Source organism: Eschrichtius robustus, chromosome 1 (assembly GCF_028021215.1).
Source record: "Eschrichtius robustus isolate mEscRob2 chromosome 1, mEscRob2.pri, whole genome shotgun sequence".
In the NCBI taxonomy this organism is placed as follows: Eukaryota; Metazoa; Chordata; class Mammalia; order Artiodactyla; family Eschrichtiidae; genus Eschrichtius; species Eschrichtius robustus.
In genome coordinates, this window is record NC_090824.1 from 129878838 (window position 1) to 129906204 (window position 27367).

At 51.0% G+C, this 27367-nt stretch overlaps 1 protein-coding gene across 1 annotated transcript in view; it reads right to left on the bottom strand.

The window, feature by feature from the left end:
• Positions 1 to 26296, bottom strand: part of ANP32A (acidic nuclear phosphoprotein 32 family member A) — a 38079-nt gene extending 11783 nt beyond the window's left edge. Inside the window, exon 1 of the mRNA XM_068554565.1 lies at positions 26111 to 26296. Within this exon, the coding sequence (XP_068410666.1) occupies positions 26111 to 26164 (54 nt within the window). The 5' untranslated portion in view covers positions 26165 to 26296. The remainder of the gene's footprint in view (positions 1 to 26110) is intronic.
• Between the last annotated feature and the right edge of the window lie 1071 nt (positions 26297 to 27367).

A 27367-nucleotide genomic window follows, 5' to 3' on the forward strand; every position in this document is an offset into this window, starting at 1 on the left:
CCTCCCCAGGAAGCCTTCTGCACCCAGCTCTGAGCATCCCGGGGCACCGAGGGCAGCTGCCGCATGAATCATTTAATCGTGTATTAAGCATCCGATCCTCCTAGAGGTCAGGAACTGTCCTTCTCCGTAATCAGCCTAGCAGGGAGCGGACACCAGAGCAACTGCTTAACAAATGTTCCTGTTTATCGTGCCAGCCACAGCACTAGGCGCTGGGGCATACAGAGGGAGACAAAGCATCGTGACACGGTGCAACCAGTCCGATACATGTTGAACAAGCCCTCCCTTATTATAAACAATAACAACAACGTGTTCTCGTGTGTTTTGTGTCCCCCCAGGTAAGCATAAGCCCCAAGAGGAGGTAGGTCAATGGTGCACCCTCCTCTTGACCCGACCCAGTGGTCTGCACTCAGGTCTCTTGCCCGTAAGAAACCCCTCTCTCCACCCAGCAAGCTCCTGTGACACTGTCCATCTGAGCAGCTGAGGGGACACGGAGGTGACGGAGAGCCACAGCTGGGGTCCCTGACAGCAAGAGGTGTGGTGGCGGGCTAGGAGGAGACAGACCCTGGTAAACAACTATAGTCCACTGTGTGCCAGGTAGCAGGCCCGAGGCTGGGAACAGGGTGCGTGCTTCACATGGCTCCACCCTGAGAGGATGGGCACACTAAGGACAGGCAGGAGGGACCCAGAAAGACCAAGAAAGGGGATGCACTACAGCAAAGCCAGGGCTGGCCAGATAATTTGCAGGGCCCAGTGCAAAATGAAAATGGGAGACCCCTTACTCAAAAGTTGTTAAGAATTCCCAGACAGTGACAGGAGCGCATTAAACCCAAGAGCAGGGAGGGACCTTCTAAGCCTGGAGCCTGTGTGACCACACAGGTCACATGCCCATGAAGTTGGCCCTGATTTAAATGGACAGCTTGGGCCTAAAGCAGAGCCCTCTGAAGGCCAGAAGCAGAGAGAAGGAAGCTCGAGAGGGCACTGCTCTTTATTTTTCCAGCACTTCCTGAGGCAATGTGGAGAGGTGGACAGAAGGCAGGCTCTGGAGTCGGACGCACCTGGCTCAAGTTCAAATTCCCCACTGCAAGCTCATCATCTCACCTCTCCTGAGCTTGCTTCCTCCAATGACAATAGTGCCCACCACTTAGGGTTGGATTAGATGAAATAATGCACTTAGAGCATCCCCAGCTTGGAAAAAGTCACCTGCCGATTCCTCAATCCACGGCCTGTGGATTGAGTCAAGGCACAAGAATGGGAATCAAGGCAGGTCCACAGCTCTGACTCACCCCTGCTGCCCGCAGGGCTTCTTCATGGAACAGAAGCCTCTCCACGCTCTGGAGAGCTAAGATGGTGTGCCCAGAAGACACCCCCTGCTGGATTTTATACCTACACCTTGTTTTGTTTAGTTTTTCCCACTGAACTCGAAGCCTGATCTTCTTTTCTTTCACCAAACAAGAATGTAATAAATATTTGTAGCTTTGGTTTCAACCTTGTCAGTCCCTGACCAATTTAGTTTTCAGGTCCCAGCCTTCCAACAGAAGACTTAAATCAGATTGACCCCGTGTTTTTTTGGTGCTCATGGGTTTTAAATAGGTCAGCTTTTAAATGGGCCATCCCCTGTTGCAGATCCCATTTCTAGCTCGAAGACCAACTGCTTGAGACACCGAGGCTGAGGGGAAATGGGCTTCTTCTCAGAGGTGCTCGATAGGAGTGATAGACACTTGTGGTTCTGTCCCTAAAATCTCTAGTGCTGCTTAACAGTCAGTGTGGCAAAACCTGCAAAAATCAGTCGGGTTCCACGAGGGAAAAGTCAGGCTCTGGGGGAAAAGCTGGACATTTAGAAAGCTTTTCTAGAAAGGCCTTCAGGATCATCTAGGTCAGTGGCTTTCTGACCACAACCCACAGTAAAAAATACATTAACACCTTGGCTCAGCACACATATGTTTTTGTGTGTGTATAGGCATACACACTGAAACAAAACTTACACTGTTACAATTACTCTTTTCTATTACGTTAAACAATAATTTTTTAAAAAAATGTGACCCACAGTTTGCAAAATGCTGGTCTAGTTTAGCTCTCTTTTTCTAGAGGAAGAAGCAAGGTCCAGAGTTGGCCAAGAGCCCAGGAACCCCAAGCTGGGTGATTCTCCCACCACACCACACACCACGCCGCTGATCTGAAATCACAGTCCCCAGTGGAAGACCGGGGAATCAACCACGTAGCTTTCGTGTTTCTGCTAACAGAAGGCTGTTCTGCAGCCTCAGTGGTAGCTAAGACTCAGGTCTCCATATCTCTTAAAGATCTTTTAAAATCTTAACTAAGGGGCAGGGTCCCACCTTACTTTAAAACAAACAAACAAAAAATCTAAGAAAAAAGCATCTGGGTCTCTGGATTTTGTTTGTTTCCTACAATAGAGCTCTGAAGGCACGGGTGGGAGCACATGGCGCGGGAAGTCGGTGACGCCATCCTTATTATTTTAGGGAACCATGGAAGGCAGGCCGAGGCTCGCTGCGGCGGTAATTAAGCTGTCGGCAGGGCCTGGGTAATAGGCTAAGCGCCGGCTGGGGGAGGGCCCGCATTAACATAAACCCTGTGACTGGCTCCCTCGCGGCCTGGAACCGGCTTCCTACCTCCTGCCCCAAGCATGGGGAGGACTTAGTTTCTGCCTCGCCAAAGACAGAGGAGCTGGTGCCACTGCAGATGCTTCTCCGGCCAGAAGAACAGACTCAGGGCAGTAACCCCAGGACTGGCGCAATTGGTATAGGACCTGGGCTTTGGGCTTATCAGATGGACCTGTTTAGCTAGTGAAGCCTGGCAGAGCTGGAAAGCAAATGTTATGCCTTTGCTTTCCTCCCCTTGAACCTCACTCCTCCCTTCCAGACAGTCTAGATTCTACTCCACTTCAAGGACTTGTCAGTTCCATCTCCTGCAGGAAGCCTTCCCTGATTGCTCAGCCCTGTCCTAGCCCTGCCTGACTTAACAGCAGGTGAACAATTCCCAGAGCCGGAGAAAATAGGCCCGGAAGGCTGTCTGCGGTCTGTGGGAAAGGAAATGGGGAGGAGTCAAGCTGGGTCTGACTTTACCGTGTGTGTGTGGTGGGGGTGACAGTGCAGTAGGGACAGGGAGAGATGAGGGTTTTGGAACTGGTGAATGACATGATCAAGCAAAAATCTAGCAGGCTGCATCTTCTAAGTGGCTGTCCCTTGCTACCTTCAGCGGGTACTGGAAGGTGTGAGAAGCAGGAGTTGGAAGCAGAGCCCAGTGAAGGCGTAGTCCCAGCAGGCAGTGTTTGAATGGTGACCAGAAGGAAGAGGGACAAGAAGCACGGAGGTTTGGTGCAAAGGATGCTCGTCAGGCAGTCTGATGACCTGGACTCTGGGCCCACTTTGCCACTAACTTGCGATGTGCCCCGGGGGGAGTCACATCCACACCCTCTGGGCTTCTACAGTCCCCGAATCCACACACTGGACAGACAGACACGAGATTCCTTCTAGTTTCAAAATTCTGTGGGTCCACCCACTTTTAGTCCTCCCCACATCCAAACTCAATCATTGTTCCCCAAAAGGAGGTGGGAGATTTTATGGGCCAGAGGAGCCCAGGATTCATCGTGTTGAGGGATGCCAAAAAGTAAATCTGGGCCGCCGGGCAATTATCCCGGATAATTACTGAAATGCGAAAATCAACCATGTAGTCTCTTAAAACACACTGGGATCATAAAAACAGCCCCCAGGGCTCAAGGTTTTGGGTTCCAAATGTGGGAGTCTGGCATCGCCCCATCTGATGCCTGCCACCTTACAGGACAGCTTGGAGCAGGTATCTCAACACATGGGGTCCTACTGCCTGCTGTGCAATCCTGTGGTTCATAAAAACACCACACCATCCATGATGATCCAAGAGCCACAGCACTGGCCCCATGCAACAGAAGAGCCCTGAGGAGAGTGAAGAGGAAGGCCCAGAGAGCAGAGGGGGTACACCCTGGGCAACCTTCCCAAAATGCTGTTTTGATCATGTCACGTCATGGCCCATCACTCCTTGTCCAAAAGCCTGTAATGGCCACGGGATTCTAGTGCCAAATCCAGGGGAGAATTCCCAGCCCCCCGACCATCAATGTCCCCTGACTAAAACCCTGTGCCTCTTTTCAAGTTTGTCCCTGCCTCACCCCTCTGCCAGCCTCCCTGATTGGCAGCAAACACAATGACACCACCTGGCATTTCTTCCTCACGTTACAGTTTACGAAGTGCTTCCCCAGGCATCACCTCATCGAATCCACAGACAACTGGATCCCACCCCCTGGAAACCGTCCCTGTCCACCTACCAGGGCCCTCAGAGAACCGTGGCTTGGTCACAGGATGCCTGCCAGTCTTTCGTCCTGTGGTCTCCCCTCCAAACACAGCCTTGCTATGGTCTGAGGTCTTGGTGTCCCTTGCTGGTGCCCTGCCCAGAGGGGCTAGCTAAGTGGTCAAACTGGACCAGGTCACTCAAGAGGAAAGGATGGAGTGGGGGAGGGCAATGGCTCTGACCCCTTACTCACTTTTGGAAGCAAAGCACTCCACTAACTCCACTCTTGGGCAAATCAACAAAACGATACAAAAATGGCTTCCTGGGCCCCCTGTCCCAGCTGCCCTGATATGGCTGATTTGGGTCCCTGAAATCAATTTCAGGGATTTGAGCCCAGCTGGGCTGGGACCACTTGTGGAAATCCCACCAGAGTCCTCGAGTCAGCAGGGTCTGAAAAGAGGACACAGCCCAGGGTCTCTGCCGTGGGTCTGGTGTGGATGGTGACAGCTACCCACTCACCAGGGACCAAGTGGAAGAATGGTCTGCAAAACAGAAGTTAATTCATTTCCTCAGCTTCACCACACAGAGATCCATAGGCCAGCAGTTCATAGCCCCTACCCAGCCCAGGCGAACAGCACAGCCCATCTAAGAAGACACCATGCCTTCAGACTCGGGCTGAGACACTTCCCACAGCCCTTGTATGGGCCCCTGCCAAATTTCCAGTCGGCTTTAGAAAAGCGCTTCAGAGAACTAAAGAATCCCTCATCGCACCTCTAGGGAACCACTGGATCCAGTCCAGCTCCTCAGGCAACTAACAAAGCCAGATGGAAACCAACACCGTGACTCACCCAAGGTCACACAGTTAGCCCTTTATGGAACCAAACCTTGGGCCATTTCTTAATCCTCTTAACTTAGGGCCCACACCCCAAAGTCACAGGCCTCTCCATGGTGAACTCCTTGAAGCAAGAGGAAATGGAGTAGGAGAAAGAAAACAGCTGTTAGGAAAAGAGCCCCAGGCCTGAACCCAACCCTCCCCCCCACACCCCTGCCTGCCTCTCCTCTCCATGCATGCCTGGAGGGCTGGCAGGGCAGAAGAGGCCAGGGAGGGCTAAGTGGCCTCAGAGAAGAAACCCTCGACCTTGGCCTCCTTCCCTGCCACCTCTACCAAAATGACAGCCACATTGGCAATGACAGAAGCCGAGCAAACACCGTGGCACTGAAGCCCTCGTGTCCAACCACCAATCGGAAACCGCTGATTTGGGCAGAAAAGGGAACCAATCATGCAAAAGAACCTAAAGCTGGGGACTGAAAGTTTTTTCTATCCAAGACCGCAAAACAAATTAGCCAAGGGTCACACATAAGAAGGAATTTAATCTCTTTCTCCCTTAGAGAAATGTGACATGTGCAGCTTGCCTTAGTCTGGAAATTAAGTGCTTATGGTAAAAGTATTGGTGATGGAAGTGCAGGAAATCCTAAGGAGTAATGTTAGTTCCATATGCTACTAGCTAGAAGGGGGAAAACAGGAGGCAATGGAATGAGAGCAAGGAAGGAAGGGGAGGCGAGGGGCTGCTGGAAGGAGGGGAGAGGGGTGGAACATGGAGGGCGGGGGGGGGGACAGATGGACACTGGGAAAAGGACACAGGCAGTCAAAAAGAGGGCAGAAAGGAGAAAATTAAAGGCTCTGTGGGTTTTTCTTTACTTCCATAGTTCCACCCTCTTCACCTAGATCTTGGTGATAGAACTTTACCTATGTTTACTGTTTTTTAAAATATAGTACAGGTTGAATTCATTGCTGTTCACAGATTTACAGCTGCTTTAATCTTAAAATGCTAAAAAAGAAGACAAAACAAAAACCTTCATGATTCTTGAAGAGTCAGGGAGGGGCTAGACAAATAGAGACGATGTAAAAAAAAGAGCCTAGAGATTTTAGTCTTCATCAGAAGCTCATAAAGGAGGTCCCCGCCAAGGTGGCCAACACAGACAAGGCCGTCCCAGAACACTGCTGTGACGGGACCAAACCAGAAACTCCAACACCTGAAGCAGAACAAACTTGAAGAAGGTGACAAGGGTGGGAAGGCTTCTGAAAACAGTGCCACTAGAAGAACAATGGAAGGAACTAGTAATGTTTAGGCCAGAGGCGGTGGAGACTCATGATAGCTCTCTCTCTCTCCAACTATTTGAAGGAGAGTCGTATGCAAATAGAAGTACATTTATTCTGTGTTCTCCGGCAGCTCAAGGGCTAAGATCAGTGTGCAGGAATTACAAATAGGTAGTTTTCGGCCCAACGTAAAACATAAGAGGGTGTTTAAATCTTTACAGCTGTCCCACGAAAGAATGGGCCGTTCTAAGAAAATCAGTGATCCCGCTGTCCCAGTAAGCATACACATTGGAGACTGCTCAGTGACTGTCTGCAAAGAACCGTACACATAAACAGCACTGAACAATTATTAAATGAATTAATAATATTGTATGATGAAGTCCTGCATAAGAGATGAGCCTCGGGTCTTTTCACCTCTTAAAATGCTATGATTGATTCTTTCCTCTTTAAAGAAGCATTATGTGTTTAGGCCACAGGCCCGATGTACTCATTCAACAATATCAACAGAGTATCTGTCAGATGCTGGGCACCTGTGCTAGGCAGTGACCAAGCAGCAGAGACCAAAACTGGCTGCCTAGCCCACGGGTTTACAATCTAGTGGAGGAGTGAGATAATAAGCCAATAAGTGTATATGTCTATATACAACATATATAAATGCTACAAAGGGAAAAAGGGGAAAGAACAGAGATCATGACGAGAGAGGAATTTACAAAGCGTACCACGGAAGGCCGATCCAAGCTGAGCTTTCAGTGGGGACTTGAAGCCAAGTGAAGAGGGCAGAGGGAACAGCCAGGGCAAAGACCCTGAGCAGGGAGCATGCTTGGTCCTTCTGGGGAACAGCTAGGATGACAGGTGGTGGTAAAGGAATTTGTGGAAGGGAAGGAAAGGAAGTGGTGGAGTGAGAAAGGGGTGGGGAGAAGGCGCTGTCTGTCAAATGCACTCGTGCACACCCATGGGACATTCTGCACCTAACTGGTGGCAGGGTGATGGGTTTCACAAGCAGTGGAAGTCAGAATTGTTTGGACCACAGCAAAGGGGGTAAGACCCAAGACCTGACCATAAGCCTGAGATTTCTCTTGCCTTTCCTTAGAGGAAAAAAGGAGCTTTACTCAGGACAGTGCTCACCCAATGTTTCCCAGTAGAAACGGGCCTTGGCTACACCCCTGGGGAATATCCTATGGCAGAAGGTTTTGCTTATGAGTGTTTGGGTGCATGAGAAGTAGTCAGAAAATGTGGTTTGGTTCCAGGCTTTACCACTTAGGAACTGTGTGGCTTTGGGCAAGACTTCACTGAGACTTAATTTCCTCATCTGTAAAATGGAGAGAAGAATCCCTACCAATCCCACAAATCTCTGTGGGACCAGACGAGGTAAACCGTGCTGTCCTGGACAGTACAGGGAGGAATTTTACGAGCAAGTTTCGTACCCAAAACTTGGCACCCCAGAGAGCAGAGCGGAGGTGTTATGTAGCTGATTCCCCCATACTGCCTTGCACTTAGCTCACAATAAATGTTTGCTGAACTGAAAAGCATTAAAAATAACCTGGGAAAACATGCTGCCATTTTTCCTTCTTCCTATTAAACTGGAGCACTTTGCCAGAATGCTCCAGAACAGTCTCTCTTCTCTGTAATCCTTCATTTAGGGGAAGAACCAACTGAGTCACATCAGGGCAGGGTGTTCAGAGGATAAAGTCCCACGAATGGGGACAGGAACTAGGCCCGACCCCTCTGCAGAAGGCTCCTGGCTCTCTGCATCACCCCAGTCTTTCTCCAACAGCCTGAGCTGATCCAAGTCCAGGCCACCAACGGAAGAAGGGACCGCAGACCATCCTAGGGTCAGCAGCTCCTGGAAAAGCCCATGAAAGCCAGAGATACACAATATATACACCATGCCATCCACATGAAGCCTTGATCTAATCCAATCACCTCTCCCCTACAGATGCGGAGACTGAAGCCCAGATACATAGACTAGCTAGTCCAAAGCCACTTCCGTTATTTTCTTCTTTTTAATTTTTTGAATAAGTAACACAATCATTCTCAACATATACAGTTAATTCTCCTTCTCGTCCTGTCCAGTAACTATTCCACCCATTAAAAATCCTTCCACAGTTTGTTTATACATACACAAGCAAATTCAGAATCTTATTTTTCAGGCTTCCCTGGTGGCGCAGTGGTTAAGAATCCGCCTGCCAATGCAGGGCACATGGGTTCGAGCCCTGGTCCGGGAAGATCCCACATGCCGCGGAGCAACTAAGGCCGTGCGCCACAACTACTGAGCCTGTGCTCTAGAGCCCGCGAGCCACAACTACTGAAGCCCACATGCCTTAGAGCCCCTGCTCTGCAACAAGAGAAGCCACCGCAATGAGAAGCCTGCGCACTGCAAGGAAGAGTAGCCCCCGCACAGCAACAAAGACCCAACACACAGCCCCCAAAAAAAAAAAAGAAGAATCTTATTTTTCTCTTTTATACCAAATTAACATATTATATATTGATCTTTGCCTTGCCTTTTTTCATGAAGTTTGTGTAATATACAGTACGCAAAAACCGTCCTTGTTTCTTACTTGCATTGTGTTCCATTGTGTGGATGTGCCATCATTTTTCTTAACCAGTCCCTTATTTGATGAGTATTTGGGTTACTTCCAATCTTTTGCTATAATGTTGCAATATAGATAAGCTGGCACATATGTCATTTTGCATTCACCCAGCTTATTAATAATCAAAGAGCTGGAATCAGACCCCACTTCTGACCTGCAGGGCAGCAGTCATAGAGACTGGGAGTTCTAGAATCTAATGGGCTCACCACTGTACCTGTGTGAACAAGTTACCTCGTCTCCATCCGTTCAATACTACTACTTAGAACCTACCAAATGCTAGGCACTGCACCAGGCTCCAACGATAAAGGTATCCTTGCCTTCTGCCCCCAAGGTGTTCAGTCTGGGATAGACAAGCAGAAGGGACTGCTACAGCACAAGGGCAAGTTCAGTGTGCCTTGAAGGCCACCTGACCTCTGTGGGCTTGTTTCCCTGTCTGGTAACAGGGTGGCCAGACCTGGACTGTAGGGGGCGTTCTAAAGGATCAAAACGTAATGCTTGCTAAGTACCTAACACGAAGCAAGGCTTGGAGCAGGTGCTCAACAAGGGATAAGCCTAACTCCTGTCCCAGAAGGGGTCTTACTGATGGCAAGGGCAGCAAGGTGTTCTAGGCAAAACACATGGCACTCACTGCCATGCCCGTTCACAACACTTTCCTTACAGAAGGTTGGAATGCACTATTAGTTTTTGAGGCAGCACCCAAGCCCCCAATTATGTCTTAGCCCACTTTTATTGGAGAATGATTTGGCCTTCTCCCACCTTCCAAACCCTCTTTCGTACTTTGAGGTATCCTGGGTATATTTCTCATTTGTGTGCACAAGCCCTAATGTTTGAAGTACATCAGAGCTGTCAGTGGAAACCCAGACACATATTTATTAAGACCCTGGCACACAAAGGCAAGGATAGGCACATGGAAAGTTGATTTTGTTAGGATTTCCCTGACAGTGTAAAATAATCATTTAAAGGAAAAAAAAATCTAAAGGAGAAAAATCACTGAACCTCACATTTGTTTTGTTTACTTTTAAATGTGTTCTATTTCACAATAATACACTTTTAAAAATCTGAAATTCTGGCATCATCTGTTTTGCTTTCCTGGGGGAACAAATGCAGCAGAGAAAAGAAAGAAATGGAAGTCAGGAGTGTAGAGTATTTCCATATTAGCAGCAGCCCCAAAAGTGGCTGAGAGGAGGCAAGAGGTCAAAGTTAAGACGCAAGGTTCCATGAATTGCTCTGAAGCCAATGACCTGGCTTTGCACCCAGCTCAGCTCCTCAGTACTATGTGACCTTGAGCTAGTTCACTAGCTTTCTGAGCCCCACTTCCCTCATCTGCTAAAGTGGGAATAATCCCATTCATTTTGTAGTGTTTCTGTATAGATTAAATAAGAACAAATGAGTACCTATGTGCCAGACACCACAACAGTTAAAAACAAACAAAACACACACAAAAGATACTACTTTCTCTCAATACTGAGCAAAAAGATGAAAATCTAGTGCCTTTCCTTTAGCAGCTCAAAGCAGAACAGGAGGCATCAAATTACCCAGCCCCCATAATACTGGGAAGCCAGGCTCCTAGCAGGCTGATTAATGAAGTCTTACTTCACCAGAAGCTCCTTTCATATTCATGCAAGACGCCTGCTTCTAGATGAAAACTATCAGCCAATTAAGGCTCATCCCGGTCCTTGGGAGAGGGTGGGTCATGGCTGGATTTGTGATCTGACTTAACTGTGGGTTTCTCTCCCTAAAATAAGCTCCGGGGCCTCTGAGTTCTGTCTTACTATCCTTCATCAGAGGCTCTGGCAGGGTCTCCCTTGCCCACTCAAAGGCACTTGGCCCCCCAAACCAGGTGGGGAGGGCCTGAAAGATCCAGATGGAATCCGAAGAGTACCAGTAGGGGTCCTTCAGGAAACCGCTATTTCAGAAGGATGGATAGAAATCCCACCGTGAAAGGAAGCGAGAGCCCGTGGTTACCCAAACCGGGCCGCATCTCTGCCGAGACAGGAGCCTAAGCAGCTCCCGGTGGTGAGCCCGTGCCTGGCGGGCTGACTGGCAGTTACAGATGCGTTCCTGCTCCCCACCCCCCAACACACCAGCCACAAATGAGAAAATAAATCTACCATTGTTAACGAATGCAATTTGGAAGTACCAATCTTTCAAAGTGCGAGCCTCAAGAGGATGATAAAAGACATTATGGGATGAAAAGGCAGAGGGTCAGCTGGCCTGGGGAAAGGCATAAGGTTGAGAGCAGAGAGTACTGGCCGGTTATAGTTTGTCACTCTTTTGTGTCATGTCATTAGCTCATGAATTCTCATCGTAACCTCGCTGGGCCTCAGCTTGCTCCTCAGCAAGATGATTCGTAGGTACTTCCAAATCAGACATCCTAAGTTGCTGGCTCAGGGGGGCCAGAAGTCCAGTGTAGGTTACTTGAGCCTCTGCTCAAATGCCACTGTGTCAGAGAAGCCTTCCTGGATCATCTATCCCCTTTAACACAGCTTTATCTGTCTTCATGGGACCTATCACACCAGCAGTCATGCCTTTGCTTGACTTATTGATGGTCTCCCTCAACGGAATGGAAGCCCCACATGGGCAGCCCAGATAATGTCCTTGGTCCTGTTCACTGCTGTATCCGGAATGTTCAGGAAAGAACCTGGCACAGGGCGGGCATTCAATCAATACTGGAAACGAATGACCCTCCACAGTATTTTCTATCTTCAGAAATCACCCTCACAACTCTGGCTAACATCAGGCACCAGCCGGCCAGCGCTGCTCATCATCAGGGACGTCTATGGCCGTAATAAGCCTCCTGGGGCTGGCAAGCCATGCGCCCAATACAAGTCTGGTTTCCAGCACAGTGGGCACCTCAAACTGGGATTCAGACCTCGCTGGAGTCTAAGCCCACAGGTCAAGTTCGGAGGTGCTTTTTCACTCTCACATCTGACCCTCTTGGGTGACCACTCCTGACAATGACCACACTGGCCACGGGATCTGAGGGAAGATTCCTGAGTGTCTACAGACGCCAACTGTCTGCCCTGAACCAAGTTCCCCTCGCTTTTAAGAAGCCAGCATTCCATTTCTCCTCCCAGATTGGCTGCTCTACCTCACCCCACACAGCAGCCCCCGGAGGGCCCTACCCTAGATGTCTCCCCAGACTCCCAGACCACACCTCAACGTACAGACACACCAGCTCTCTTAACCGAGACTCACAAAGGCATGACTGCAACAGAGCCGCAAACGAGATGGGGGCTCAGAGGAGAACCACTCATTATGGCAGCAGGCCAACCTCTGCAGAGGCTTCTTCAGGCCTCCCAGACAGCTGGGGAGCTTTACTCAAGTCCACGCCTGCCCACTCTCCCTGGGCTGCACCGGGGTACACCCGAATCTCCAGGGGTAAAGGGAGACGTGCAGCATTGCAAGGAACGCCCCGAGTGACTGCAATGGCCTGTTCCTGGCCCTCCATATGGAACAGGCCCCTGTGCCAGAACAGACAGATCCTTCCCACTGGCAGCCAGGCGGGAGGCTGGAGGCCACATGACATCATCACAGCGCCTTCCTGATGCACCCAGCTACAGGGGAGCTGTGCTGGGCTCTGCAAACCGTCAGCGCTGCCCTCCGGCAGGGGGGAATAAAGGGACCCTGACTAATCCAAGGAGAGAGGGGCCACCATGCACACCCTAAGGAGGTGATCCCAGAATCAGTAGAGAGAACACTGCTGCATGACCTAGAAATCCTGGGGACGTCTACATCTCGACATCACCTGGGATGGACATAATTTGCTCCCCCTTCCTCCAGTGAGTCAAGGAAGACTTTCTGGAGGAGACCTCTCAGGAGCCGTTTGGATGAAAGATAAAGGCCTGAGCAGGGCAGACCCAGAATTCTGTAGCCAGCAGGGGAGCTGAGAGGCAGGAGGGGCTGCTGGCACAGAGCATGCCAGGTAGAGAGCCTCGAACCCCTACCCCACAATAGGAAGGGAGGCCCTGGGGCAGGGGATGTCTGCAGCTTGGCTGATGTAGCTCCAGCCCCACCTCAACAAGAAACTGGGGGCTCTGTCCCTTGCTTGGGACCCCTCCTGCCCTCGCCCACCTGCTTGAGCAGCTCCAAGTGAGGCCTCCTTCTGAGGCAGGCAAAGACAGCTCTCCCAAGAAGTATTCCCACCACACACAAGCTCAGACACCAAGCAAGGGCCTTCTTTAGCCGGGCTGGCTCCCCCTCATTCCAACAGCTCAATCAAGCCCAGGCTGGTTAGAATCTACTAATCTTCAGGGGCTGTCCACAACACACACCTGGCATGAACCTTATTTCTTTCAGTCCTGACAACAGCCCCTGGGAAGCAGGTGTTAGCATTAGTCACCATTTTACAGATGAGGCAACTGAGGCTTAAAAACGTAACCTACTAGATATCCTCAAGCCACAGGGCTCAGCAGTCCCTGGCACAGCCCAGTACATCTGACTGCTTGGCCCTTTGGTCCCCTCCTTTTCACAAGATGCCCACTTGCCTCAGTCCCCTGGAGATCAAGGATGGGCCAAGTCCAGCCTTGCTCAATAAATCCCACTTAGCACTCGGCAGCCTCATGAGATACAAGTAAATGAAAACTCACAAGTGTGATGAGCAGGAATCTGGGCACGTGTGAAATGTGTGTGGCCATGGCGGGTGGGGATACAGTGAGCAGGCCAAGGACCGGGTCCCAGCACCTCAGCAGCTTAAATCCTGCATCCTTTCCAATCTCCTGTTTTCCTTGCTCCATTTTCCTCTCTCTTACATCCGCTTAGCTTACTTCTTCCTACCCACTGTGAAGTTCTGCACCCCGCCTCAATGTGGCGGCTTCCAACCTTGCTTTAGAGAACCCCTTTAGAGCATTCTAAAAATACACAGACTGGGCACCACCCTCGGAGACTGACTCGGGAGTTGGGTAGAGCCTGGGAATTTCTCAAAATGCTCCCCTGGTGGTTCTGATACACAGCTGGGGTTGAAATCTGCCTTACCAACCACACACCTTTCCTCCTGCCTATGTGCTGTGTTTTTATACACACACACACACACACACGCCTCCCCAGCTCCACCACAGACACGGGCAGTACGTACCAGCTTTCTGTAACCCGCTCTCCCATGTTCATATCCCTTGCCCCCCAGCCCAGGACATAAGTAACTAGATTCAATGAACTCTACCTGCTACACGGATATTTACGCAGCGTTCCTAAAGCCCCGTGCATCATCCTGGAGGCTGCGCACACAGCCCATGTCAGTGAATGTGGGCTCCCCTCACCCTCCCCTCCACAGCCACACCGTTTGGGCCCGTTGGTGAGGCCAAAAGCTCAGGGGAAAGCTGGTTACATTACGTGGGATGGGGCTCTCCTCGGGATGCATGCCCCTCTAGAAATCTACAATTAATCCCTTAAAATTTACTATAAGGGCTGTGCTCCCCCCCAGCCCCCACTCACTCAGGACTCTCACTCACTCACGCCTTCTGCAAGAGGCAGCAGAATCCACCGATCCAGACCTTCTGGGCACTTCTGACTGCAGAGTCCTGGCACAACCTTGCTGATGGTGCCCCACAAAAACACACAGGAACACCAGCAGGCTTCTCTCCTCCAGGTTTCCCTCTGGCCCGCACAGATCCTGCCTTTGACTTATTTCCAGCCTGACGGATAAGCAGGAGAAAGCCTCCTCCCCCCGCTGCAATGACCAGCTGAAGTCTATGGCTGATGGAATCCTCTCATCTCAGGTGCTTCTGGGCCATTCCAAGCATCTTCAGAAGCAGCCCAGGAGTTGGCTTCACTGGACCCCAAGGGACGACCTGAGGGAAACTGGGAGGGTCTGTGCACACAGCCTGACCAGGCAGCACCCAGCTGACGTGGGGCAATGGACGCTTGATTTGCTAGGGAGCTCAGGCAGACCACTGGATCTTCCCTGCTTATCAAAGAAGGGCTAAGAATGCTCTCCACTCCTACCCATCAACACCAGGGCGGGGAAGATCTTAATAAGGAAAGGGCACTTAATAAGGCACAGGCATTTCTTGTATGCCGTGAACTTTCGTAACCAAATTAAAAATAAAATAAGCAACTGACTGGCTCAATATTAAAAAAACAACCCAATCAAAAAAATGGGCATAAGACCTAAAGAGACATTTCTCCAAAGAAGACATATAGATGGCCAAGAAGCACATGAAAAGCTGCTCAACATCACTAATTATTAGAGAAATGCAAATCAAAACTACAATGAGGTATCACCTCACACCAGTTAGAATGGGCATCATCAGAAAATCTACAAACAACAAATGCTGGAGAGGGTGTAGAGAAAAGGGAACCCTCTTGCACTGTTGGTGGGAATGTAAACTGACACAGCCACTATGGAGAACATTATGGAGGTTCCTTAAAAAACTAAAAACAGAATTACCATATGACCCAGCAATCCCACTATTGGGCATATACCCAGAGAAAACCATAATTCAAAAAGACACATGCACCCCAATGTTCACTGCAGCACTATTTACAATAGCCAGGTCACGGAAGCAACCTAAATGCCCATCGACAGACGAATGGATAAAGAAGAGGTGGTACATATATACAATGGAATATTACTCAGCCATAAAAAGGAATGAAATTGGGTCATTTGTTGAGACGTGGATGGATCTAGAGACTGTCATACAGAGTGAGGTCAGAAAGAGAAAAACAAATATCCTATATTAACGCATATATGTGGAACCTAGAAAAATGGTACAGACGAGCCAGTTTGCAGGGCAGAAATAGAGACACAGATGTAGAGAACAAATGTATGGACACCAATGGGGGGAAGTGGTGGCAGGGGTGGTGGTGGTGGGAGACTGGGATTCACATGTATACACTAATATGTATAAAATAGATAACTAATAAGGACTTGCTGTATAAAAAAATAAGTAAAATAAAATTAAAAAAAAAAAAGCAAATGACTGGAGGAGTGGTCTCCTAAGTGGATCAACCCCAGACAATCCATGGGGCTGCCGGAAGAAAACCCTCGGACTTTTAATATTTTTTAACTTAACCTCTTAAATTTTAATTGTTTGGTGTAGTTTTACAATGTACATATTTATAGGCAGTGTATGTGAATAATTCCTAACTAAAGGGAGACATACCGGGGCCAGGGCTCAGGTTCAAATTTTTTACCGACACGGGATATGAAACCCAGAAAAACGTGAAGACCACTAGGCTGAGAAAGTGTGAATCAGCCACCCAGAGGCAGGAGCTCACACTGACCCTGGGAAAGCTGAGGACACCAAACCACAGTTGTGTTTCGGATGCTTTGTTTCAGTGGCTTCGTGCTTGGCTCACCAGACCGTGGGTGATGAAAATGACAAGAACGTGCAAGGACCATGGCTCCTTCACTCAACCAATACTTCTACAATGCCTGGCACGTGCCAAGTGCACTGCTGAGCCCAAACAGGCCCCATCAATCATGCAGCCTATCGGCTACATGGGGACAGAGATGCCATTTCAAACACACGCAGGAATGTCTAATTACAAACTGAAGCTCTTTGAAGGAAATTTCTATAAGAGTTTTAGAACAAAAGAAGACCTAGAGCTGAGGAGGGATGGAGGATGAAGGAGATCGTAAAGATGATTAGATGCGAGGGAAGTAATGGTGGCAGTTCCAGAGTGGAGTAGATTTGAGAGCGTAAACGGTAGTGAGTGAGGCCAGCGCAGTGGGAAAGGGGGGTGAGGAAAAAGAAGAGAGTAAGAGGCAGACCATGCAGGACCCTTGTTGGTCTTATTAAGGCTTTTGGGCTTTATCCTAAGGACAATGGTGTATTTTAAGTACAGGGTGACACGATTACACTTGCATTTTGGTAAGATCATTCTGAGAAGTTTGAAGCATGGCTTCAAGGGGGCTTTGTGCAGGGGAAATCGGCTGGATGATATTTTGAACTGACAGGATTTGTGATGGAAAGATCACATGTGTACATGTGGGGAGGATGGAGGAGGTTGCAGAGGCCATGGGTTCCCATTGGACATGCTGAATGTGGGGCGCTCTGGGGACACTCAGGGGGAGACACTAGGCGCGTCCTGAGCTCCAGTCAAGAAGTCAGGCCGGAGATGTTAACAGTAAACGTCAGACCCCAGGCACCACAAAGTACCTGCATCTGTCAGTGAGGAAGAACAAGATTTTGTGGGGAGGGAATACAGAACAAGAGAGAGCTCAGGGCCTGGGCTTGACTGAGTCTGATACTTCATGGCTGCAGAGAGGAGGGCCAAAGAACCGCAGAAACTGAGGAATGGCCACAGTCGTAGGAGAAATACCGGAGAAAGGGGGAGGTAATGGGGAACGTATCTCATGAAGGTCAAGGGTGGGAAAACAGTACTGCTGCTGAGGAGTCATGTAAAAGAAGACAGTGACGGCTGCTGGGATCTGGGGAGCTGTTTAGGAAGCTGAGGAGGCTGAGGTGTGAGAGAAGTGAGGGAAGGGAGAAGGTGGTTAAAGACAACTCAGGAAGTTTGAATGTAAAAGGGGAGAGACGGCCAGTTGCTAGAGTGAGATAGGAGATCAAGGGATGTTTCCTGTCTGCTTTAAGATGGGAGAAACACCCCAAGCTTGAGAAGGATCCAAAGGAGAGTAGCTAGGTGCCCAGGAGGAAAAAGGTAACTGAAAGGCAGGCGCAGGTAAGACCCAAAGGACAGCTGAGCAGGGCACAGGTTTGGTCTAGGAATTTCTTAGGAAACCAGGAAGTTTCCATTTTCTCTGTGAGGGGAAGGTCGTTGGCTGGGAGGGAGGGGGTGGAGGGTTGGTGGGCAGTTTGAGGAGTAGAGTCTGAATTACTCGCTTTAGGTGGTGACCAGGTGTTGCCCAGGAAAAGGGAGAGTCATGTTATTACCCTCAGCAGAAACTACCTACTTAGAATCCAGTGCTGGGGCTATTCCATGATGTTTAGATGCTAGAGCTACACTCAGGTGGAGAAACAACACATTTACTGTTGAATTGCTTGTGGGGAAAAACAACTGGCAAGTTTGAATCTCTAGCTTCTAACCTCCTTCCCCACTGAAACAAATGTTACTTTTTGATATAACGTGTCTGTTGATAATGTAAACTTTTTTTTTTAAGTGAATGCCAACTGTGGTGTTCTAACGGAACAGACCGTAATAACAATGACATCTAACGTTTATCGAGCCCTTACTTTGTGCCAGACTGTGTGGTAGGCACTATTACATTGTCATTTTACAAAGACAAAAAGGGGGGGGGGGCGGTGAGGGTAGAGAGAAGGGGGTGGGGGAACATGCTTGGCGGAGGGCTGCTGGCACAACCAGGAGACTTGGAAGGCATCCATCCGGGCAGGAATTTAGGATAATGATTCCATAATGCCGTGAGAAGGTCTGGGTTGGGAAAGGGCTAAGGAGAGCAGCTTGAGAACATAGGACCCAAGATGAGAAGGTTTCAAAGCAGGAGGAATCACTACTGACCCTCGGTGGAGAGATTTCACAAAGCTGCAAATGGCATTCCCGCATTCCTCCAAATCAAACCACAAAACATTTGAGTGTGAAGGAACGAACCTTAATATTCATCTTTTAATGTCTTTTAAACATTAACAAGTAATGAAATCAATTTATGGGTCAAAGCCAGCATTTTTTTAAATGAATATAAAAGTGTTTTATTCACAGTAAGGGAGCGTATTGTCAGTTTTTCAGATAACCTGTGTATGTATCAATATATACACACTGGGTAATGGTGTAAAACATATTTCTTAGTATAGGAACAAAAAGTTTGAAAGTCACTGATCTCACTCAACACTCCCATTTTAGAGTGGAGAAAACAGAGGCCCAAAGAGGCCAAACAACTGTCCAAGTTAGTTAATAGCAAGGCTGAGAAGAGCACCCAAGTCTCTAATAGTTCTCTGTTAATTTCCTCACCAAACCGGAATCTCCAAACGCAAATCCCTCTGGGAAAGACAGCCCAGACTTTAATCCACATTAGAGTAAGTGATAGTGGGGTAAGTAAACTCATCTTCTAGATTTGCCACCTGGAGCAAGTTTTGGTAAAAGAAGGCAACAGATGTGTGCACCAGGGCATCTGTGAAGCTGAAACAAAATAAATTTGAGTGAAAACACAGGGGTTTCAGGGTGTGGCCCAGGAGGCACTCGATGGGGCCCAGTGCCAGTGAACAAAGACATCTTATCTTGTTTTACAGGCTTCGTGTTAACAAATGTCATCAGGACAACTGGTTCTATGCAGGGAGGCTGCTTCCATGTCTGGGAAGGGGGCCCAGGCCAACGGGGGCTTTGTTCATCTAGCTTCAACCCATTTTATTAAATGAGAAGTTCGGAATAACAGATGCCTTCACAAGTCTCCATCCCTGCCAGACTCCATCTCTTTAATGAAAACATCATTGCTGGGTATTTATCATTTGTCATATAATTATATTTCAAAGTAATATAAGATTCAGACTCAGGTCACTATTTCTCTCCTTTGCTTGTGGGAGGAAGGCAGTGGTGATGGGGGACTGGGGGAGGGTACCTCCTAGGAGACTAGAGCACTAGCTAGAATAGGGGGTGGATAGGTCAAAACGTGTGTGTTGCAGGGGAGGGCATGGTAGCGAACATCTGTAAGGGAATAGCCCCTCTGGACAACAGAGTAATGAGCCTCCTCTTCACCAAGTCATAATTCAGGCTCAACAACGGGGCCAAGCTCATTTGACCAGGGCTCATGACCACTCAGCAACAAGCTCTCTGCTCCTTTCCTAAGTGATACACCAGAGTAGAGGGCAGGCACCGTGGTAACGAGACATCTGATGAGCATCCTACACAATCTCCATAAAAGATCCCCAACAGCCCTGAGGTTTATTTCAATGTGGTAAAATTAATATAAAATGAAGCTCTGGATGACCAGCCCCCAAAGCTCAATCAAGGTGCCTGTATTACCTTGAGAGGCTGGTGGTGCAGCAGCGGCCCAGAGAGGGAACTGGGTCTGCAGTTTGCTGTCCTTAAAGTACAGGCCACAGTTACGGGGACTGGGATTCACCCTCTTGGATTTATCGCCTCCTCCCGTGGCCTGGCCAATTTTCTATCCATTCCTTCCGCTCATTAGCTCAGGCACAAGAGGCTAGAGAGGTAGAAAGAAGGGCTCTGGAACTCAAAGCCACTTTGCTGCTAGTACGTTCCCCAGGCAACATGCCCGGTGGAAGAGCAGCAGGCCCAAACTAGAGATTCTAGGATTATCTGTGCTTTTCAGTGATCTGTGCTCTTAAGTTCTGATGTCAGCCACCAGGTACACAGCTGCTGCACCTTCCAGGCCTCAAAGCTCCAACCGTTGCAGTTCAAAGCTCCTTTTCTCTAGCTCTGAGAAGACATCTAAAACTTAAGGGTAACCATTTAACTATAAGGTATGCAAAAACCTTTTGAAATATCCTGAATATGCAAGATGAAGAATTTCGGTTGGTTACACAGAATAACTTCTGGATAGAAGGGATGCTCAATTTTACACCAGCAACAAGTACGATTTCTCTTCTTATGGATGTTCATGGATTGAGGCTGATTTCCACCAGACATCAACTAGATAAAAGGCACATGTAAAAGGACTTGGAAAGACCCCTAAGGCACCACCCAGAAGAAAGGCTTCTTACACGCTTAATAAAAAATTTAATAATCAAAAAAATTAAAAAACTGAGATCCCAAGGTCCTTCCCCACAATCTATTAAACTAGGGATTACTAAACTTTTTCTGTAAGGGGCCAGATAGTAAACCTTACCTAAAGGTAAAACTGACAATACTACATAGGCACTTTTATAATGAAAGAAAACAAATTTCCACAATTCTTTTATTGATAAAATTCAAAACATATAATGAGCACAATTTTTTTCCTAATAAAGGTCCAAGGAGACAAGTATAATTCTTTGCAGGGGGGAAAGGGAGACAACATTTCACTTAACTGGGATTCAGTGTTCCACATCATCAAACTGATTGCAATGTTTACATGTACAAATTATTCTTAGCTCGTGATACAAACACAAGCAGTTCACCCAAAATTTGGCAATGCCTGTGCTAAACCAATGTCCAGGGGTGGAGCCAGGAATCTGCATTCTACATGCACCCGGATGATTCTGGTGATGGGCCACGTTTGGGACCCAACAGACTATACAATTTTCCAAGTCCTTACTGTCTAACTAAGGACCTCCGGTTTTACAGTGGGAGCAGAACCCAACTCTGCTGCTTACCAGCTGTTTGACCTACTCTCCCAGCCTGGATGATTCACCCTCACAACAGAGGATGTCACCCTGCTTGGCCTATCCTTAAGGAGTTGTTGGAGGATTCAGTGAGATGATCCATGAAGTGTTATTAGTAAATTAGATCCTGGAAACCAAGGACATGCCAATTCTGTTCAGCTTTTTGTCTGATCATAAAAGTGGGAAATGCATTACATGCACGATCCCACACACACCACTGCCTGAGTGGCTCCTGCTTATCTTCTCATTCCTCAAAATGTGTCCCCCAACACCTAAAAGGCCAGATTCTAACCAGATGTGATGTGCTAACCCAAACTAGGGAAGTGTATGTATGGCCTCCTCAAAACCGACAAGCCAGAGAGCCTCTGATCCTGACCACCCACCTCAGTATCTTCAACCAGGAGGCTGTCCAGTCTTCTAACTCTCTCATAAGGTGGCAATATTTCAAAGCCAAGGAAGAAGCAGCTCTTCCCCACAGTCTCTTACAAGTAAGGGTACTTCAGGGGAGGCAGTATAGGGGTTGAGTATGCAGATTGGCTGTGATAACATCTTTATGCCTCGATTTCCTGTGTTAATATAAGGATTATAATAGTACCTGCCTCCTAGTGCTGCTGTGGGGACTAAATTAACTGATACGTGTAATCCACTTAAAACTGTACCAGGCATAGCATGGGTGCTATACAAGCATCAGCTATTATTATTGTTGTTCTCTAAACCCTAGAGACGCCTAAAGTTGTGCTGCATCACACCCCCCCATCCCTCTGAGAATAACACTATCACATACTGAGCACCTGAGGGCCAGATCAAGCCAGTTTTGTCACTGACTCATTAAATAGGATTATTCCCATTTTACAGGTGAGGAAACCAAGGATCAAAGAGGTAGGTTAAGTTAACCGGCTTGAGATCACAGGGGCAGGTTAACTTATCTTACCTCTGTGACACGAGGAATTTACACTTAGGCCTGCGTGGTTCTACTACCCAGCTCCCCCGTGAAGCCCTCAGGCTCAAAACTACCATCATCAGCAGCAATCCAGTACCAAAACATAACTGACCATGTCCATACAGAACTCATGCTCAATTTTCTGCCTCTGGATCCCTGGTAGGCTTGCATAAACTGGAGTTAATATCAGGCTACTTGAACCCAATTAGGCAGTAAGTCAGTCTGGAAAACATGATGTGACGTATTCCAAAGGTCAAAGTTAAACCTGGCTTCCTGGGCAGCCTTGGCCGGGCACTGCCATGAAAGCTAAGTCTCCATGCAGACGTCTACCAGAGTTTAACCAGTGAGGTGCTTAACCAGCATGGATATCAGCTTTTAAAAAGTCTCAGAGAGATGCCGGCGACGCGATGCCTTGCCTGGTTCACAGTCAACAGCCAGAGAAAGGCAGTTAGAAAAAATAAGACATCATTTACTTTTTAAAAAGCAACCCTTATTCCCTAATCTTTTCGGTTTAGGGTTACCTTTACTACTGTAGCTGCCTTCCCCTGGGCAAAAATAAAAGGGGGAGGGGCAGAGGAAAAGTAAGGGGGCCTCCCCTAGCAGCCAGCAGGGCGCTGCAACACCCACCTGAAACACCGAGCGCGACCTACCTTCCCGGAGAGCCCAGCCCCGGAGGGCGTTTCCCCAACGCATCAACTCGTCCCTCCCGGCTAAGCGGCTGCTGTCCTCGGCTTCAGTCAGGGCCGCTAGAGTCGCGTGCGCCCCCCCCCCAAAAGAAACCTCATGTTTAATTTCTTCCCCCACCCTCCTATCAGTTCCGCATAAAGAGCAAACACCAGGGCGATCCGTTCGTCTTTAGGGCCACATTGAACTACGTCTAAAACGCCTGCAGGAGGAAGGACGAAATACTGGCGAGAAGAGGGGCGGGGGAGGCAGGGAGCGCGCTGGGGGTGGGGGGAGCACTCGCCAGGAGGATCGTCGCCCTCCCGGAGCAACGGCCGCCGCAACGCTCCAGCAGAGCCTCAGGCCGCTGGCAAGGGGCGGGGACCCCCATCGGGGCCCAGAGCACAACTGGGGGTCCCCGGAGCCCGCTCCCTCTGCTGCCTCCACGTCCGGGGCCGTCGGGGCGATGGCGCAAGTCTGCGCCCCCCCCCACCCAGGGACAACAGCCACGGTGACAAAATGGCAGCCCGGCGCCCGGCAGTCGTGCCACAGGCGAGCAGGGCCCCGGCGGCCGCCCCTGCCCCCCAGTAACGCCTCGGCGCCCTTCGGGCTCGGCCTCCGGCGGGCCTGGCCGTTACAAAAACAATAATAATAAATAAAACACCTCGAGCTCCAAACCAGCTCGGGAAGCCAAAAGGCCCGCCCGGAGGCCAGCCCGGCGCGCCCGCACCCCGACCCGCGCGCGCGAGGCCCGGCCGCCGGGTCGCCCGGCCGCCGGCCCGCGCCCCGCGCCCCGCGCCGCATGGAGCCCGGCGCCCGCATTAGGAGCCCCGCGCTCGGCGCCGGCCGCGCCATGGGGGAGGGGAGGGGAGGGGCGGGCCGCGCGAGACCCGGGAAACATGGCTGCTTGTCCTATTTCGGCGTCGCGGCGTGGCCACCAGCCCCCGGATCAGAGTTGGGAGAGGCTCCGAAGGTGGGTGTGTGGGGGCCCTGGGGGGAGCACGGCAGGGAGGGGTGCAGGGGGCGCTCTCCGGGAGCTATCTGTCTTAAGAACGTTTAAAAAACCGAGTTTCTCCTCCCTCACCCCTTTTGTCCCTCATTAGCTAGCTTTCTCCCCCTCCTCCGCAAACGGACAGAAAGTGCCCCCTCCACCCCCACCCGCGCCCCACCCCGCCTCAAGGTAGGGGGCAGGCGTGTGGGCCGGGAGACTCGAAGGCGAGGGGGCGTAAGCGTGAGAAATCGCTCCCAGTTCGGCGCGGTGCGCTCCCCTCCCCCAGCACACACTCGGGAAGTTTAAAGAGCCGGTTCGACCCGCTTTCGATCTCGCTCCCAGTTGGCCAGCAGCGGCGATAGGGTTGGCCGGGCGAACCATGCCTCCTCACCCTCCCGCCGCGACCCCGGCCCCCTACTTGGCGCCCTTCCCCCTCCGCACGGGGGGCTTCCGGAAAGTACGCGGGAAGCCCGCGGCTCCGGCCCCCTCCCCCAACACCACACCCAGCCCCCCAATCCTCTGGCTCGGGGTCCAAGCTGGGATGAAACCGGCCAGAGAAAGGCAAACCGCCGGCAAATTGTTCGCGGAAACTCCAGCGTCCTCCGGCGGGCAACCCCTCCCCTCCCTCCGCCACCCCCTCCCCGCCCTGCGCGCCATAAGGCATTGCACGTCTACAGTCCACAGCTGCGTTATGATGGGGGGGGGCACAAAAAGGATCTTGTTTTCAAAAGTCTCACTCAGGTTTGGGGGAGGAAGTAGAGAAAAGAGGAAGCAAGGCCTGCCTGCGCCAGGGATTCGGGTTTTAACGGGCTGGAGGGGCGACAGGTCAGCGCATAGTGCTACCCCAAACTCCCAACTCTGTGGAACCCTGGCCACCGGGGCTGGGGTGAGGGGTCCTCCCGCCCGCGCTCCGCTGGTCCCCGGAGGGGCCACGAGAGGAGTCAGCCAGCGTCTCCGCCCCAGACCCGGGGTCTCCTCCGCTGAGCCTCCAACTCACATAAAACAGTGTTTGAAAGCGAGAGGGAGACAAATAAAAACGGGCGTTCGAGTAACCCACCCTCACCTTTCCCCTCCTCGGGGGTAGGCTTTTGCCCGAGCCTCCCAGTTCCCATCCGTGTAAGTTTCCTCCGGCCGTACTCCCGCTACTGCCCAATCAATAACGGCGAGGGGAAGGCAAACTCCCATCCCGGAGCTGCGTGTCTGCTAAGCCCGCATAAATCTGGACCCAGCCAATACCCACCACAGGCACCAGCTCTGGGCAGCTCGCGTCCTGACAAAGTTTCCCGGGCCCATTTATTAACTGGGCGCCGAATGGCTGCCAAGGAGCCCACCCTAGAGAAAGACGGGCCGGGGGTCGGGGCCGGGGGTCGCCAGGGCTCAAAGGCTAGCATCTTAGGGAGGCCGGAAGGAGCAGGGGCGAGGGGGGACCGGGACGTAGCCTTTGGGTAACTTGCAGTAGCGATCGCGCGAGGTGGGAAGGCGCGGGGATTATCTGTGCCTTTGCACGTTCGAAAATCCCTCCCCCCGTCTTCCAATTTATCCTCCCTTCGGAAGGAAAGGAAGAAACATCAGCATCTGGCCCGAAGGTGGGGTGGAAAGAGTGAGGGAGAAAGAGGAGGAGAGGAAGGGAGGCAGAGAAAGGGAGGGAGGGAGAGAAAGGGCGCGTTCACGAACACTACAAAGTTACAAATATGGCTCCCCCGTCTCTCGCCTCATCACTGCAAAGAAATGAAGACGCACTTTAAACTCGAGCCATTCCCAACTCCACTGCAGCCCCCTCCCCACGCGCTCTCCCCAGGGGCCTCGGCCCACATTTATCAGAAACTAAACCGGACTCGCGAAGCCCAAAACTTATTGTGTGTGTGCGAGCGAGCGAGCGAGAGAGAAAGGGAGGGGGAAGGCGCGGGAGGGGGGCGGAAGGGGGGATTCATTTATAAAATATAAAACCCCCTTTTTTTGTTGTTAAATCCAGGAGGCAGCCCCTCTCCTCCTCCTCTCTTGTTAATCTTTCCCTCAGACGGAGTCACGGGAGCAGCGAGCTCAGAGGGTTATTTTGCCTCATTCTCTCCGACCCAAACGCGTGCGCCCGCTGGCCCCCGATGGGTGCACACTCTCGCACCCACACTCGCACACGCGGGAGCACACGCACAGGTAGTCACACACCAAGGGCAGCGGCGGCGGCAGCCGGAACATGCTCGGATGGCACTGCAACCCCCCAACCTTGCAATTCATTTGCAGTCCGACCCCCAAACCTACATCTCCCGGGCGCCCCCCTCAAAAAAAAGTGCCTCCCCCCAACGCACACACACACACACACACACACACACACACACACAGTAGGAGAATGGACCGACAGAGATATTTTTGGCAAATGCTCACATCAGAGGGCGTCCTGTTCCGCAGCTCTAAATGAATCCGTTTGTCCATGTCCATCTCTCGCGCTCTCTCTCTGCAGAGGCTCCCGCGCCGGCGGAATTCAATCAATAAACCCCGAACCCACGGCCGCGCGTTTTAGGACTTTGAAGGCTCAACCAGCTCCGCTCGGTTCTCGAGCCCCCAGCACCCGCGGCGCACACTAACCTGATCACCGTGGAGGCGGGATTGGCAGCCCGGAAGAGTGGCAGCAGCCTTAGCCAATCGCCGCCGAGGGTCTCCGGGCAACAGCGAATGGTGGCGGAGGCGGGGGGGAAGGGACCAATGGGCGGGCTGCGCAGCCAGCCAGGGAGGCTCAGCCATTTGGTTGTGGTGCCGGAGACGGACCCCTTTAGATTTCGGGGCGGCTGAGGAGCGCGGCGGCAGCTCGGCGGCTGAGCGAGGGGGGTGGGCGGAATGTAGGGGGAAGGGAAGGCGACTGTGCCTGGAGGGCCGAGCCGCCCGGCCTCGCCAGCCCGCCGCCGCCTCAGCGTTTGGCCGGGGGCGGGGCCGCAGGTGCGTTATACGAAAGGGAGGGGCGCGGCCGGAGGGGCCGGGGGTCGGGGTCCTCGCCGGGCCATGGGCTTCGTGGGGTTGCCCCGGGCCTGACCGCGCCGCACGACCGGGTTGTGGAAAGAGGCAGACGGCGAGAGGTCTGGGGGCCGCGGACTGCCGGGCGGGCGGGTGGATGAAAGGCCTGGAAAGAGGGGAGGGGTCAAGGGTGCGGTGGGGGGAGGGGCTGGTCATTTTCTGGGTCCAGCGGGCAGAGCTAGTGGAGCGTGGCTGCTGCCCCCCATCTCCTCTGCGGGTTCCCACCCCCGGGCTGCGGCTCACAGCCCGCGCGCCCTTTCGCCTCCCGCCTCGTCGTAGTCCAGCCGTGGCCATCGCAGCCCCTTGAATACATAAGTAAATAAAAAGCAAGATGCGTCCACTTCTGGATGACTTACCTTGCGGTCTCGACTCTCCCCAGGGAGAGGCATTTCAGTTTGCATGTCAGCTTGGAAGGAGTGATCACCAAGAGGCACCCGGGGTTTTGTTTAATCAATAAATGAGTGAAGACCATGGACTAAGAATTCATGCTGAATATATTGAATATTTTAAAAAATGGAAAGGGAAGGTGCTAGTAACTCCTGGCTTTCTGGACCGAACATAATTTATGGGCTTTATAGACCTTGTGAAAGAAAACGGCGCACAGTTTATTTTAATTGTCCACCTGAGTCATTT